The sequence below is a fragment of the Phalacrocorax carbo genome, chromosome 12 (assembly GCF_963921805.1).
Source record: "Phalacrocorax carbo chromosome 12, bPhaCar2.1, whole genome shotgun sequence".
In the NCBI taxonomy this organism is placed as follows: Eukaryota; Metazoa; Chordata; class Aves; order Suliformes; family Phalacrocoracidae; genus Phalacrocorax; species Phalacrocorax carbo.
The window spans coordinates 6056771-6073455 of NC_087524.1; the positions used below are offsets into that span (position 1 = coordinate 6056771).

A 16685-nucleotide genomic window follows, 5' to 3' on the forward strand; every position below is an offset into this window, starting at 1 on the left:
ATAAATTGAAAATTAATGTGCCCTGTGATTTGGAAAAGATTTGAAAGCAGAAGTGGGCCATTAAACTACCTGAAGACCTGGTTGATATTTTGAGATAATTTGGCTATGATCAATATTATTTGGATAAAGTCTTTACAGGTAATGGCTGTCTTAAGGAATGAAAGCATATTTGCACCTGTCTGGAGTAGTTCTTTGCAAGAAGTCCCAGCTGGTAGAAAGCAAGTGATGTTTCTGTTTGTGTAGCACCTGTTTTTGATTTCAGAGGGGAAACAGAAGAAAATTACTTCAATGGGTAGTGACATTAAATACAGCTGCTGCCTGGCAGAAAGCATGTTATCTGCCTTTTACCCAAGTGAAAACACTTCTACCTTGCATCATGGATAGGATCAGAGCTCCAGCTGTATTCTCCCAGAGAAAAAGACAGAAAGGGATGCATTCCTCAACCCTTTCTTGCAGTTATGAAATAAAGTTCAATAAGTTTGTAATTTTTATTATGCAGAGGAAGATGGGAGTGACCAGAAGGACGTTTTTGATGGAGCTGGCAAGAAGAAAAGGTTTCAGAGTAGAAAGTGAGCTAAGGTAGGAAAATGTTTATATGTGTAGAAATAACTAGTAATACTAATGTAGTAATGCTGCTTGAAGCATTCTGATTTAATAAATGCAGTCATACAAGTGACTGTGGTTTGCCAATGTATTTGGTGGATGTACTTTGCTCTTCGCACTGTAAAGATGCCTTAGGAATTGAATGGGTGTTCCTAAAGCATGGTTCATTTCTGTTGCCTTCTGTGAAGAGAGCAGGCAGAACATGAACAAAATTTCTAATTCTTTAATCTCCAAAATCTGTGGTTAAGGTTAATCTAAACTTAATGGCCAATTCATGAAATGAAGAACAAGTTAAATATACAGGAATGGAAAATGTGATGGGTTGAGGGCAGCATTTCTCTAAAGTATCTCTGGTATTCTAATACTTAACCTTCCTGTGAGTAATACGCTGATGTGAGTCTCAGAGTTACTGGCTTACACTTTGGTACAATCTGGAAGACCACCGGAGAAAAAAAAGACTAGGAATAAAATACCACAGATGTGGCATTTCAGGGTGAAAAAATACCCCAGCTGCAGATTTGTCTGGTGGTGTTTCAATAAGCTAACTCATTTTGAAGGCAGCCTTCCTCCAAATAGTGCCTTTCATGAGTGCTAGTTACATCATTATGCAGTTTTCCAAAAGCTACATTATTATGTAGGTTCTCTGAAAAACTGGAAGAAAAACAAGTATTGATCACTTCTCTGTATCTGTATGCAGATAGTATACAACTGGGTCCTCCCTATAAAAGCTCATTTCCACAGATTTTTCAATCCCATCAACTCTGAAAGCCTGAGGAAGAAGGGAGGATGAAATAATTTGTAAAGCAAGATTCAAGCAGGTATTGAACAGAAGTAGGCTATTAGCGTCTGATACAAAATTAATTGAATTCTCAGGGAAAAAACATGAACTGGGCTGTTCTGAATCCTACATTAACAATCCATTGAGGACTGGGTAGAGGCTTTATCTGGGCTGCTTTGGCACGCAGGTATTTATTGCCAATACTTCAGACTTTCTGTAAGTTGTTTGCAATGCAGGTGTTATGTTTAATTTCAGCTTAGCTGCTACTGGATAAAGCAGAACTATTTAGCTGTTGATTTTTGTTTTTTGGAAATGCTAAGTTTGTTACGTTCTTTGCCAAGAAAAAAGCACAGCTGTACAGGTACCAGAGGAAGCTGGTGCACAGCAGCTAAACTGCTGCTGTGAGCATAGTGATGGCAAAGTTCCCAGATTTGCAGCTTGGTACAAATACATTACATATGAATATTTTATATAAAGTAGAATAAACCACAGGAAGCAGAAGTTCTATGTCTCTAACTAATTTTTTTTTTTTTTTTTTTTACTCAAGTAAAGATGTGACAGTTTAATTAAAGTAGAAGAACCTAGCAGGGTTAAAGAATAATGAAACTAATAGTATTTCATGGAGATTTACCTCACCTAGATTTGTAATCTTTTAGATTAAAATAAATTGGGATTATTTTTTTTCCCCAGTGGACTCTGCTCTAAAAGTTGCACAACATGGAGAGAGAAAAAAAATGTGCTATACCATGACAGTTCTCATATTTCTGAAGTATAGTGCGTTCAAAACACTTCTTATGTTTCCAAAATATAGTACATTTAATGCATTGGAGCGTTATGTGATAACAGTTTTCTATGGGGTGACTCCAGTATTTGTCATTGCTATTTGGCAATTTGATGAAATCAGTGATTATTGGGATGAATCAGGGTCACAGGGATGGGCCAAGGCGTTTTGTTGGTCTCCTAGAGAGTGGTTTGCTTTGAAATGTTGTGCAGTCTGCCTTCAACAGTCAGCAGAAAACATTTTTGAAGTCCATACTAACCAGCTATCTCTACCCGTGGTGCCCTGCCTGCTTGGACAGGTTGACGGCTTAACTTCTCCAGGTGTTACAGAAGGACTGCAAAGCAACCTGTCAGGTCCATTTGAAATTTGCTGTATATGCACAAGGCTGTCACCAGCATGGGCTAGCAGGAGGTTACGGTGCCTTGCAAGTGGAGGTGGCTGCCATCAGGACAATTTGTGTTCAGGTTCTAGCCTTATTTCTATAAAAACTAAGTCAAATAACGACTTTGTCTGTGCCTTCCTCCCAAGAAGTTTAGGAATTTGTTGACTGATATCAGTTCATTTTGGCATATATATTCCAGAGATACTGAAGTCCTACAAGTTTCATGAAAATGAAGTTTCCTCCTTTATCTGCTGTTGTCTTTATGGGTGACAGCACCCTCCCGGGGGGTGTGTGGAGAGGCAACACTAGGAATCAAAATTTTTTACCAAGTTAGTAGTTTTCTAAACTTGCTGAGGAACATCAGCAGGCCAGGTAGAAATTTACAGATCATCCTAAGTATGTATGTAATTTTTTCTTGAAATATAACTTTGTCCCTGTCCATTATTTTCCTGGGTAAGGTGCAGAACCATGTCTTTTTTTATCATGGGATTCTTTCCAATGTTATTTTAGTACATTAATCCAAATTTAGTGTAATGACCTTTGTGTTACTGTATTTTTAAGCAATGTATGCCATATAATCTATTGAACAGTAACTCAATCTGTAAATTTTGTATTCACTAAACTAAGATATCAGTTTTGTCAGACTGGCCTCAGTAGCAAGGAAGTGGTCTTTAGGTAGAGTGCATAATTCATAAGATTTAAGTCATGAACATTTGACAATGCCATATGTAAAGAGCTTAATGTAAGTTAAATTTCCAAAATGATATTACTAGCTGTAAAGCTTTAAAGAATTATTGTTAACAGACTTTTTGATACTGTGAAGTTTCCAAAATTCCTGATGAATGAATGAGCAGGGGCTGTCGGGTATTTCACTGTGGTATTGCTTGTGCAAGGCAAGTATTTTCAGAGTTGCAAAAAAATGTGTAATAGGATAGTGTCTTACGGAAGGCAAATGATGCTGAAAGAAAGAAAATGCTGCACTTACAGGAGCTGTCAGTCTAAAGTCTTTCCTCAAAGCAGATTCAGTGACTGGAATAGATATATTGTGATACGAAAACGCAACTGCTTCCCACATCCTAACGTTCAATCTATACTTCAGTTTTCAGGAAGTGCATGGTAGGTAAATGTGGAAACGGCAGCTCTGTATCTGTGAACAGTTGGGCTCAGGAAAAAGAGAAAAATTCTTTTTGTGTACTTCTTGACAGTGACTCTGTCACTCATATTGTGGCCGAGAACAACTCTTACCTGGAGGTGCTGGACTGGCTGCGGGGACAGGCTGTGGGCGACACCTCCAGGTTTGAACTACTGGATATCTCCTGGTTCATAGCCTGCATGGAAGCGGGAAGACCAGTTGACTCAGAAATGAAGTATCGTCTCATGGTAAGACAGATCCTTCAGTGCAGATACAGTGACATTCCAAATGAACGACTGTGTGTGGTTATTTTTTTTTTCTTTTACCTAAAAACATATATACTTGTGTTGTGATATAATTTTTGAATTCATAAACTTTTTTTCCCCGAAACTTTTTATGAATAATTCACACAGTTTTAGTAGATTAAAAAACCTTCAATATGTTCTATATCAGTGTCTGGTAATGCCAAGTTACTATGCTATCACATGTTACCTGCTGTGTAAACTGGTAATATCCATCATTCCTGTTTAAAAAAAAAAAAGAGGGTGTGGGAGTGTGGTGCTATTAAAGGGGGCGTATCCATCAGTGAGGCACTTGCTGCTGTTGTGGTACTTGTGGTATTTCCACAAATACTTCAATATCATGGTAAATGCCTCTTCAAAACAATAGAAAAATTCTAAAACCTTTGGTGTTGGAAGTGACCAGCTAACCACTGGACCCCTGAAATGAAGGCTGCCGCTTTCTGTGCGCATGCGTTTACAAACTCGGCACCATCAAGTAAAATTGCTAAGAAAAAAAGTTTTAGTGTATTGTATTATCTCTCAATGGGACCTGTAAGTTGGAGAATATTGTGAATGGCAGGCTGATTATTTGGTGAATGGTGTTTGACCTCGAAGCAATGGATAATAGCATATTTCCCTCTGATCTATATCTGACAAAATTATGTTGTAATTTCTCAAACTGGAGCATAGTGTGAAACGGTGATGTTCAGTACTCCCAGTATATGATGAGGGTGTGGTAGGGATGCCCGGGCGTGCTGTGCACAGTGCAACGACAGCACGTGCCACTGGGCCATGAAAGAGACCCTGCGCTGCGGCAGGATGAAGCTCTTCCCTTGTTCTGCGTGTGCTCGAGCCTCTTGGAGATGGGTTTAATGTGCACTGGTGAAAAAATTAATTCATACGTCAAGAATTACAAGTGTGATCTAAAGCTCTCTGAAGTAAAGTGAGGGATTTCTGTGGGTCTGGGTTAGGCTCTGTGTGAACCGTGACCCCACTGCAAAATAACTGGGAAACCCGTGAACACTGGAACCATGGCAGGATCTGCAGCGTGTGCCTTCCTGTGAGACAGAGGATGCCTGAATATTTAACAGCAATATTGCACTGTTTGTTGCTTCTTCATCCTGATGTCTAGATTATGAAGGAAAAACTGTAGCTCCTGATTAATTTTTTCAGTCATCTTTCATTGCCAAAAACTACTTTACAGGATTTTACATGTACGATTTACTGTTTAATAACACTTCAGGGGGGAGGAGGGAATACACCAGATGGAGCTGTCGTTCTCAGACTCGGCATAATTCTGTGACAGAATATGTGTTTATTTTTGCAGTCCTTCCAATGAAGTATTTTTGCAGTGTATTTATAATATTTTCAGTGAATCTGCTGGAGGGAGAATAGACCAAAGAAATTTAATGCAAACCAGAAAAAAACCCAAAACCTTGTAACTGCTGCATTATGTAATCTCACAGGCAGGCAGGTCATTAAAGATATAAATACTGGGAATGCAAAGTTCTCTAAACAAGAAATAAATCCAAAATGCATGCAAAATCCTGTGAACTTTGCTGAGAAGTTCACATCAGGATTAAAAGCAAACAAAATCATCCTGTATGTAGGTTCTTAATTTCAGCAGTGCGTGAAGACCTATAGATTCAGATCTCCATGAAAAGGTATTTTCTGAGATTTTTTTTCTTTTCAAAGCAAGAAATGCCTTTGTCTTTCTCCAGAATGGCTCCAACGATGCTGAGGGTTTGGTGGTTTTTTTGTTTTAGTTTTTTTTGGGTGTGTGTGTGTGTGTGGTTGGTATTTTTTTTGTTTATCAATGAAAGGCTACTGCATGTTGAACTGCCTTAGTTTTTGTTTGTATATAAAAGTCCTTGTGGAATACTGCTGGAGCAGAAACTTCTGAAAAAGGTAGCAGCACTGTCAGGAGATCATTATTATACTTTGAGACTGGCTCCACAAGTAAGAGTGTCTGTTTTTATGGAAATGTAGAGATCTAATGATAATAGAGTCCTGTAAGCAAGTGACAGCTGTATCATTAACTTCACAGCTTATAGTTAAGACCAGTCTTAATTATATAGTGGCTCTAAAGTAATAAATGTTTTTGTAAAGCAAACAAGGAAAGAAAAGAAAGAATTCTAGAAGTTCAGCAAATTTAAAAATAGTTTTATTGTTGCAGTGTCACCATGATTATCTTTTTTCTGCCTTGAGAAAAGAGGAAGGATTGAAGTAAAGGTTAATTTTTTTAAAGCACTAGACCGAACTCGTACATAATGTAATTTAACTGGAGTTTCACTGAAGACAAATTTGGCCCATTATGTCAGTCTTGTGAAATGAAAGCGAATTAACAAACCTTGAACTCAGACTACATCATGAAGGCTTCGAGGTAAAAGGAATAGATTGCAGTGGGGGAATGTTTTGGGTGAAATCTCATCTACATGTAGGTTAATGGTAAAATAACCATTAATATCAATAACAGTAAGGTTTCATCTCTCAGATCTTACAGTAGCCTATTTGAAAGGTTGTTCTTCATTCAGGACATTTGTTTTAATGCACTCCTAAAAAGAAATGTCCTTCTCCATGCAAAACAAGGGGAATAAAGTCAGAGTAACAGACCATTAGCTAACATATTAATTACAGTTGTCACTAAAGTACATCTTTCTGTGGTTGCAAATGATCTGAGAGATACTCTGATGTTAGTGATTTATAGAGTATAAAAGGCTGGGTGACCAGATCTAAGATGGTCTGAATTCTTATCGATTCATTTGGTAACAGTTGACTTTAATAGCCATCGTTTAATTTAATACGCTATGGAACTGTGGTAGCCAAACATCCACTTTAAAGGGAAATAAAAATATTTCTCTGGCAAAGGAATGTCTTTGTCCAGAGACACCTTTCCCACCACAAGCAGACGGGTATTCTGGACAATAGCAGGACACAGACATTAATACGCATGCAAGGGCATCCCCACATGCCAGAAAGTAGTGCTGTTTCCTGGATAATAGAAAAGAAAGAGGCAGAGGGAAAGCTTTCAGAGGGATAAAGGGAAGGAAGAGAACCATAAGTGGGTTGGCATCCTCAGCAGCCTTAGGAACTGTGCTGTGACTACACCTCTTCTGCCTTTTCCTCAGTCAGAACCCAAAAGTTGTTAGTTGGGTTTTTTTTAGTAAGGAAAAGATATTTATTTCCTCGAACAAAGGATTTTCATCCACATTAGGAAAAGTAAGAACCACATCTTTTGATCCCTTGCTGTATCATGTGACAGGCAACTCATATTTAACATTTTCTGGAGTGTCTCACTCTGTTGCCTTGTGAAAGAGAGAGCCTCTAACTAATGGAAGAAATCCTTCATACTGACAGTCAGAGTTTCCCAGAAAATAAAATGAAACTTATACTGGCTGCCTTCTCTTCATAAAAGGCTGGATATCAGCAGAGTTTATTATTTGATCAATGCTGTCTGGACTTTACAAAGCTGCTGGCTGTTGAATAATGTGGCCTGACACAGTCTCTACTCTCTGCGCACCTTATTCACTGCTGCTCCATTTTCTGTCTCTCTTTGTTATTTCCCTATGTCATTATACTTCTTTGTTTGTGCATTAAAAAAAGTAGTTTGACAAAGAGCAAGGTAGCCCCTTACAAGATTAATTCTGCAACTAAGCCTCTTGCTGTACAAACTGATGCTAGTGGCCCAGACTGGTTTTCTTCCTTAGGCCATGTGGGAAAATGTCACGGTGAAGGAGTGGCAGTGACGTGCACTGTTACTGCGGCCTGGGTGTGGGCTGCAAACTCTGGCTCTAGCAATTAAGCAGCCTACTCATTTGGATATTTTACAGTGGTTGCCCCTGTCTAGTTTGGGGTAATTTCCTTTTAACGTAGTGGAGATATCTGCAAAACTGGAATTTTAATGCTTACGTTTTTCTCATTTCTGTAGTTGTTTCTTCCCAGTACTACAGATTATTCTGAGGTAGTGGGAGTTTCCAGGATTGCTTGTTCTACACTGCAGTTGCTACTGGATGAAACTTTAGGTTTGTCCCATAATCTGTACAAATGATTTTATCCCATCTGGTCTTCACACCAAAAAGCAATATCAAATCCTGTTCTTATGTCCTGCTGATGATAGGAGATCATCTCCGTAGTTCTCATGCAGACATCATAATATTCCCCACAAATCACACTATAGTAATTACTGTTTGCTAGATGTTTTTGCTGTTGATTCCTAGCCAAAATTTCTTCTGTTGTTATATATAATCAAGTCCTGTTAACTAAAAGCGTAACTATTGCTGATTGAGAAAAATGCTCCAATATCTTTGCTGATGCAGGGACAGGATGTTTATGTGCCAGTCTATCAGCCTCTTAAACACATAGTTTCTGCATCAATTTTGCTCTCGTCCACAATGCCAGGTAATGCTACATGTAGGGTTTTGTTCTTTGTGTGTCTATGTCCTAATGAAGATCATAGCTTATTATATATTCTATTCAGTAATGTTCTTTTTCTTCACAGTCTTTTCAGCTGGCACTATCATTTCAAGCAGTGTATTAGCTGTAATCAATCATAGTTATATGATTTAAAATCAATTTTAAAGTATAATTCATGAATGTGTGCGAAAGTGGATGAGTTTTGCTGTTGATCCTGGCTGAAACCCATTTCAGTTATTCCCAAGAGTGGTCTTACACATAAAATAGCTTCCTTCCTTTCAGTGTATACTATGAAAACTGCTATATAATTCACTGCTCCTTCAGCTGTGCAAGCAAATGCCTTTTTTGTGTGTGCGTGAATACTGTTATTTAACTACTCTGTATCAAAATACAAAGGCAATTTAGCATGAAATTATACGTGGGGGGTGTGTGTGTGAAGGCACATATGCATATTTATAGGTTTGCCTAGCACAGATGCTAGCTTTATGTCTGCATGTCGTTGGATACAGGGGAGAAAGGGCTCATCATTCCATTATTGGGGTGAAAATTTCCTCCATGTATCTTTGTGATATTTTTGTTGTCGTTGAACCATTTCCCTGTGGCTTTTGAACAGTGCAATGCAATAAGTTTTTGACAGATCTGCCGAATGTTTTCAGACAAAATGGCAAAAAATACACAGAAATGCTGAGAATGCTTTGGGTGTTTCCAAAGTATTTCAGATTTGGGCACTTTTAATGAAAGCAAAGAATTAAAGGACATATAAAGCAGCAGAAAAACTGGTGCTTTTTCCAGTTGCTCACTGGTCAGAATACTCTCATGCTGAGGTCTCATGCTCGGGACTCTCTTTTGCTGATGGGGACACAACTCTGTATCCTGCCTTTCAGGAGAATTCCCTTCCCATGCTACTGGGGTGGGTTGCCCTCAGACATTTTTGTTGATCTTGGTTGATTTTGCATGGCGCAAAATTAGGTGAAAAGCCAAGAAGCATGTAGGTAGCCTGGTGCTTGGGAAACTCCCATTTAAGATTTGGCACCTAGGCGTTTTACTTGCTCAAGTGGACACCTGAAAATGATGTCTGAATTGGATCAGTACGTGTGGAAGGGTCTGAGTGAGAAACGATGTCATAAGGTGAACACAGGCTGTTGGATGACAGGATGGAGAGGACTCTTCTGTGGCTGTTTGTAAATGTTTCATTTGCTTTATAATGAGCCCAAAATAGAACATTTGGCTTAATGAATTAAATCCAAATGAAAAATAGTTTTATTTTCATTTTCCCTGGAGAAGGGGGAAAGGTTTACTGTAAAGTCATAGAAACATTTTTTCTCCACCACTGAATTCAGCTACAGACCAAAGAAGTCAGTTATTTGACCATCTTTCCCTGCCTACCCCACTGTTCTCCCCCCCCCCCCCCCCCCCCCCCCCCCCACTGCCTTGGTCTAACATCCCATATCTTATATTGAAACATGTAGTGATTTCTGGGAAAAATCTCTGTTCTTTCAAGCTTATCCACTCTTAAAGCTTTGTAGTTTTTCAATCTTACTGCAATAATAAGTAGTAGCAGAGAGACTTTTTTTTTAATGACAGTGCCATTGAAAACTCCCTGCAAGAACTTACTGCAGAAAACGAAAAGTCCCAATAATCAGCAGATAAACTGGTATTGGCAGTGCAGCCAATGTGAAATTAAACGTTCTTCCTAGGAAGATGGTAGGAGCATTATTATTGTCTTACCTTCTGTTTAAAGGTACATATTTTGGGCTCATGACATGTATCTTTAGCTATTTGACAGACGTGTCATCAACCCTTCTCCTGCTTTTTCTTTCTTGTTAGGAAGAAGATCAGTCACCTCCTTTGAATGCATCTGAATCAGAAGTGCCATCATTTATTGCAAGCAAAGTATCTCAGTATTCCTGTCAAAGGAAGACAACTTTAAATAACTACAATGAGAAATTCACGGTAATACTTATCCTATCCATGAAATAAAAACTAGCATAAGTAAAATAATTAATACAGTACTTGCATCAATATTTTCTACGGCACCCTCAGCAAATTCATGAGTTAAACAGGCAGCACAATGATAACAATTTTTAAAAGTTATAAATCTGCCATACTTAAATTAAAATTGAGTGCAAGCTTAATTGTATCCTTTAAGTATTGCTGAAAGCTTAACACAGTGGATCTTTAAATGCACTAATAGCTTGTAAACACATGAATTTTTAAAACAAATGGTAGAATAACATTATGAAAATGTCTTTTAGCCTTTCATCACCATCTCACTTGACAAGTTGGAAGTAATGATAAGCAAAAATTTGGTTTAGGTCAGTCCAAGATACAAGATACCTCACCATTGCTGTGCTGCCTTCTCTTTTGCCTGGGTGTTTGGGTCTTCAAAGTGTGGTTGTAAGCTTCAGATTTTCACAGTTGCTTAGGTATGAAAACAGATTGCATGATCAGTGTAATTACTTTAACATGACAAAACAAACACCAAAACCAAAAAACAAACCAACCAACCCCTTAAATTGTCCAGTTAAACAGAAATGTTGGAGACTGTCATATGCCCTAGTTAATGCTCATAACGTTACACAGTTCAGTGGATATGAAGAGCCTGAATCGCCTGGTCTAAATTCCTCTTAAGTAATTGTGCCTCTTGACTGGCTCTAGATATTCAGTGGCAACTATTCAATAAGAAACATTTGACACAGAGACTCTAATGTAGTATAGTCTGAATAAATCTGGCATAGTTGCATTTGTATGTTTCAACTATAACATGAAACACCTCCATTATTTTATTATTTATATTCTTTATCCTTTTACTTTGTGGGTGTGTCTATAAATACACACAAGTCTTTCAAGTAAATATTATTTGTAATATCCGGATAAAAAAAAATAAACAACAGATATCAGTAATCTGAGAATAAAAAACATTTACATGGTAAATACTAAAACCTCTGGGAATTCGGAGCTAAAGATAAACCTAAAAACAACTCCAGAATGACTTGATCTGGGAATGAACGGTTAAAAATTAAACAACCTAAATTTTGCCTTGTAGCAATGCTTTGAAATAATAATCAATTATACTAATTATATAATAGGGTTTATGATACTCAAGTAGGTTAAACAGTTTGCTTATTTAAAAAAATTTCTCTTTTTGAGCAACCTGATGGGAATTGAGTTTTGACCCTGCTGAGCCTGAGGTTCTAGAGACCTCCTGGGGTCTGTTCCAACCCCAATGATTCCAACATTCCCAAACCCACTTCTTTTGAAATTACTACCATGCCCCATCTCCTGCTAGAAAAAACAAGGCTGTGAATGTTACCATTTAACCTCTTGAAAGCAGTCATTCTTTATCTTTATCTTTACAAATATCAAATACATGCTGCTGTAGGGGAAGATGTCAGACTAAATATAGTATCACCCAAAGATTCTGTAAACTACTGGCCTTCTTGGAGAAATAGGAAGTGAGTGCCTTAGTCCTACGCTTCCTGAAAACAGTGGAATGTAGGCGTCTGGCTCTTTGAATTTTCTGTAGTAGGACACTTTATCGGTCATTCTGAAGGTAAAAAAATTTAAAGTGATTGTGATGGATAATGGCAAAGTACAATGCTCCTCCTAGAAGGGTTAAAGTTGTTGATTTTTAATTATCATTAACTTTTTGAGCACAAAAAGACCTAGAATAACGTAGTTCACTTTTTAATGATACCTTTTAAAATTATTTTTAATATTTGAAACATCTAATGTCTTTATTAGTAAATTCACACAATATTTTTCCATTTTCAAAGACTGAGTACTATAGTGAACTCTCCAGTGAATACATAGTTTGTCTTCTAGCTGTTGAATTCCTGGATTCAGTCCAAGATTCAGTTCAAATGAAAACTATGATAGCAGAAAAATATTAATTGAATGGTTTCTGTTATACCCGTGTTTTACAGAGAGGCAGTCCCTAAATTACTTCCAGGTTTATCATTGAAGCAATCTTAATGTCATACGACAACTTGCGTTCAGCTAAATTCATTTATCAAATACATTAGAAGCAGGGCAGTTTGACTGAAACACTGAGACTCCCTTCCGTTATCCTATATATTGAACATTTGTGAGTCTGGGTAGAAATTAGGTTTCGTAGTGATGAAGGTGGCAGTTTTTCATCCTTGTACTTTGAGAGTAACTCTTCTGAGTTCATGCGGTATTTAAATTATTAAACTATAAAATATTAAATTAATTTAATTTAAAAATTATGGGTCAAGATAAAGGCCGTTTAATAAAGCAAAAACAAAGGCTGGGTGTGGAAGCAAAGGAAAACAAAAGGTTTATTCTCTACTTCCCATCAGCAGGAGATGTCCAGCCACTTCCCAGGAAGCAGGGCTTCCGTAGGTGGTAACACTTGCTCCAGAAGACAAATGTAGTAGTATTGAATGACCCCAGCCCACCCCCTCCTTTCTTTTAGCTTTTGTTGCTGAGCAGACATCATATGGTATGGTGTATCCCTTGGGCCACTTTGGGTCAGCTGTCCTGGCTATGTCCCCTCCCAAGATCTCCCAGCCTACAGGTTAGGGGGAAATGGAGAGACAGCCTTGTTATCACCACGTTTCTCGCTACTGATATGAAGCACAGCACTATGAGGCTGCTGTGGGGAAAACGAACTCCATCGCAGCCAGACCTGATATGTAAAGTAACTTCTTAGGGATGTTGCTCTTCTTTCCCCATGATCAAAGCTTGCAATGACAGCTGAAGGCTTGGGTGTTTATGGACTGCAAGAGCCGGCCCATTCTGTGGAGGCCTGCCAGTTAGTCTGCCTAATGCCACAGTAGCCTGATTTTCAGTTTTGCTGATGTTTTTTTGGTCTTGTATTAAACCTGTAATTCACGTTCTCAGATAAAAGTGTTCCAACGGATTTTTTTCATTGTGAGCACTTAGGAAACGCGCTGAAGCATTGGTATAATTCACTTGTGCATGCTGTGGGCAACCAACCATTAAATGACAGATTTTCCCTGGCTCAATGCCATGCATCCTGGAAATTAGGTCCAAACCATCTTGAATTATGTGTTGATGATAGTATTTTGGTATAACAACTTTATTCTGTGAGCCAGGGTTGTTCCTTTTCCTTACAGATTTTCTTTTTTCTTTGGGTAGCTTGAAAATAATGGTTTTTGATCTTGCCTGTAACAAGGACACAAAGCTATTATTTGCCTATGCGTTCTTGGATGAAGTCATAGATTCTTCCTTCCACTGGACTTTGCCCTGATTCCCTGTATCAAATTTCTCTTTCAAATGAGTAGTAGTTATGTTTGACATCTTTTAGTCTATTCAGAAGAGCAGGAAAACAGTCACTAATAGGCAGTGATGTGTGTGCAACAAGGCAAGAGACGCTTCTGGAGACTCAATTTCTGGAGAAATTGGTAATTAGTGATCAGTTTTAATCTTGAGTCCTGTTCTGTATATATTTTATTGTGAAAGACTGTTTATTAAAACTAAATAGCAGAAATATTTGATGAAAGGTCATGAGGACAATGTGGTGGTTTAACACGCTAGGTGCAATTTCTGTGTTCAGCTGTCCCACGTTTCCTTTCTATCCTAATAGCCAGAAAATAGCTTAAAGAAAGGTGCAAAAAACCAGTTTTACATCATGGAAGAAACTACAGAAGGGTCGGCAAACACTGTGCAGGTGTGAAGGTTTCATGACTGTGTTCAGTATGGGGCAAATCCTACCCCATATTACTTTTTTATGGGCTGTTGAGCAGTAGCAATGCCTGTTGTGTGAAGACTAGTCTAAGTATGTTAAATTGCATGCCAAGGAGGGGACAGTGGCATTGTGCTGCGGTTCATGGAGGAGGAATGCAACCACTTTGGGCTTGCGGGGCCTCATGCAGGCTTTGGGTCACTGTGCATCCCGTGCTGTGGCCTCATGGTACGTCGGTTGGTAACCACTGCCATGGGCTTTACTGATTTGGATGACTCAGGAATGCACCTGAACACACAGCCCTGATGCCACAGGTGAACTGTAGCTGTTCAGGTGGGTAAAGCTGCAAAACAAAAGGGAAAATTGTTTCACCAGAGGCTGTACCATAGCATGTTTCCTTTATGTTTGTCTTGAACATTAATGCTATGGAATATAATATTACAGTATTGTTCTCTGGCTCTTTTGTAAATAGCTAGCCATCCTCCCCCTATCCCACTGAAGATATACACTTTGGGGCTGCATTGTGTTTTCATGTGGTAAAATGAATGGAGTCATTCTGCTTTGCCCGAGAGGCATTGTTGGATTTGAATATTAATACTAGACTGCAATAAAATCCAGAAAGACATTCTTCTGTGAGGAAAGTACAATTTAATTCTTACAGAAGAAACTAATTAAGTCAGAGGCAAATGGTTCTGTGATTCCGAGGCTTATTTCTAATGCTACTGACTGTTACTCCGCTTTGGCTGTTACTCATGGTAATGAGAATGTAGATGTTTAGCAGGGGAAAGATGCCTGGTTTCCTTTCTACTCTGTTAAAAAAAAAAAAAAATCCCTTTATTTTTCTCTTCTTTTGTACCTACGGAAATATGTATCAGTTATGCCAGTGGCTTGAGCATTTATTATTATTCTATTTTAAAACAGACCTTGGGAGAACCTCAACTTTAATTTTATAATTAATTTGGGAGCTCTATAGGTAGAAAACCACTAACTGAATACATACACTTAATAACATATACTGTCTTACTGATGTAGCTTACTTGAGTAAAAATTCTCCAGACAGCACATCAAACATGCAAATTGTAAATGTGTGTGAAGTGTATACCTATCCAATGTGAACTGGTGGTTTGGTCTGAGCAGGAAATACCTCTTCTCATTTTTAAGGTGAGTGGGAGTCTGCTCCCCAAAATACAGACAGGACATAAATACACTGCACTTTTCGGCAACCCAAATTTGTATCTATACAGCAAGTCTATATTGCTTTCTTTGACCATATTAATAGGTGTAATATACTTTCAAGATTTTATGTTTCTTATTACACCGTATGTTTTCTGTCTGCTGTAGGGCAGTGTGATGCGATTGATGCTTTAACTAAGGTTGTGCTCTGTCAGCAAACCTTTTCTCACAATTGTCTTGTTTTCTTTCACATTATGTGGAAAAATATGGAACTTCTCAAGAGCATCACACTTTTCAGTTGTAAGAAATGAACCTGCTATTATTGGTTAATATGAGGAGCAGCTGGAGCTAACAGATACTTATTTCTAATAACAGTGTGTATAGAAGGACGCTGAGATCAGGCACATTATGCTGTTATTGTTGTTCTCATTCTCTCATCTCCTTTGTTTCTCCAGCTGATGTAAGATGAGGTGAAAAAAAAAATCTTTGGACCTGGGCAAGTATTGGGCTTTTCAGTGAGATACCAAAAATAATAAAAAAAAAAATCAGGTTGAACAAAAATGGATCATTTTGTTTATCTGGAAATGACTTTAGTTGACGCTACAGGCTGGCTCAAATTGCTTAATTCTCCTTGGAATAAGCACCTGAAAGTATTTATTTTCTCTCTCTGTCTATACAAAAGGTATTCACAGGCTTTATGACTCTTCCCATTGACACATGAAAGTAGGTTTTACAGTGGGGAAAGTGAGAAGAAAATTATTTTAATGGATGGTTCGTTCTAAATCTCTTTAAAATCACTTTGGTCAATTTTGAATGGACACCAAACACTGGCAACAGCAATGTGATGAGGCCCACCCTTTGAACCTATGACTTAATAAATAAACTTCAAGTAGAAAACAGTGATTGAGAGCAAAAGCAATTTAACTCAAATTGCTGTTCTGAGTATAATAGTCCTTCAGCCAGGTATCGTGTAGGGGTGTTTTTGTTTGTTGTTTTTTGGTTGTTTTGGTGTGTTTTTTGTTCAGCACACTTTGCTGTTTAGGTCTTCAGCAGATTAACTTCACCTGTACAATGGTATGTTGTTCGCTTGGTTAGTGGGTTTTCTTTTTTTTTTTTTTATTTTTTTTTAATTTGTGCTGCAGTAGCATTTGCAGACTCAAGTAACATAGAGGCCTTTTTTATAAGAGATGCTGTACAAACCTATTGTAAAAGACAATTCAAGCCCTGGAGAGTTCATAGCCCTAATAGACAACAAATGAAAGACAGCAAGGGGAAACGCTGGCAAGAAGGTCTGAAGCAGCTTTCCAAGATCACACGGCAGCGGAGCAGTGGGTGTAGGCATGGCAATAAGACAAGTGCCCTGTCCGTGAAACTGTAATGCTTCCTCTACAACACAGACAAGATTTAAAATATTTTCTTGACAGTATAATATTGGTGATGTCTGTTCTTACAGAGTCTTAAATTGAGGTTA

The 16685-nt window shown here is 38.1% G+C and overlaps 1 protein-coding gene across 1 annotated transcript in view; it reads left to right on the plus strand.

Annotated features, from left to right (window-relative positions):
- Nucleotides 1-234: 234 nt before the first annotated feature.
- The window catches only part of DNTT (DNA nucleotidylexotransferase), a 96338-nt gene continuing 79887 nt past the window's right edge, over nucleotides 235-16685 (plus strand). Inside the window, exons 1-3 of the mRNA XM_064463867.1 lie at nucleotides 235-579; nucleotides 3750-3924; nucleotides 10198-10323. Coding sequence (XP_064319937.1) covers nucleotides 377-579; nucleotides 3750-3924; nucleotides 10198-10323 — 504 coding nt within the window. The 5' untranslated portion in view covers nucleotides 235-376. The remainder of the gene's footprint in view (nucleotides 580-3749; nucleotides 3925-10197; nucleotides 10324-16685) is intronic.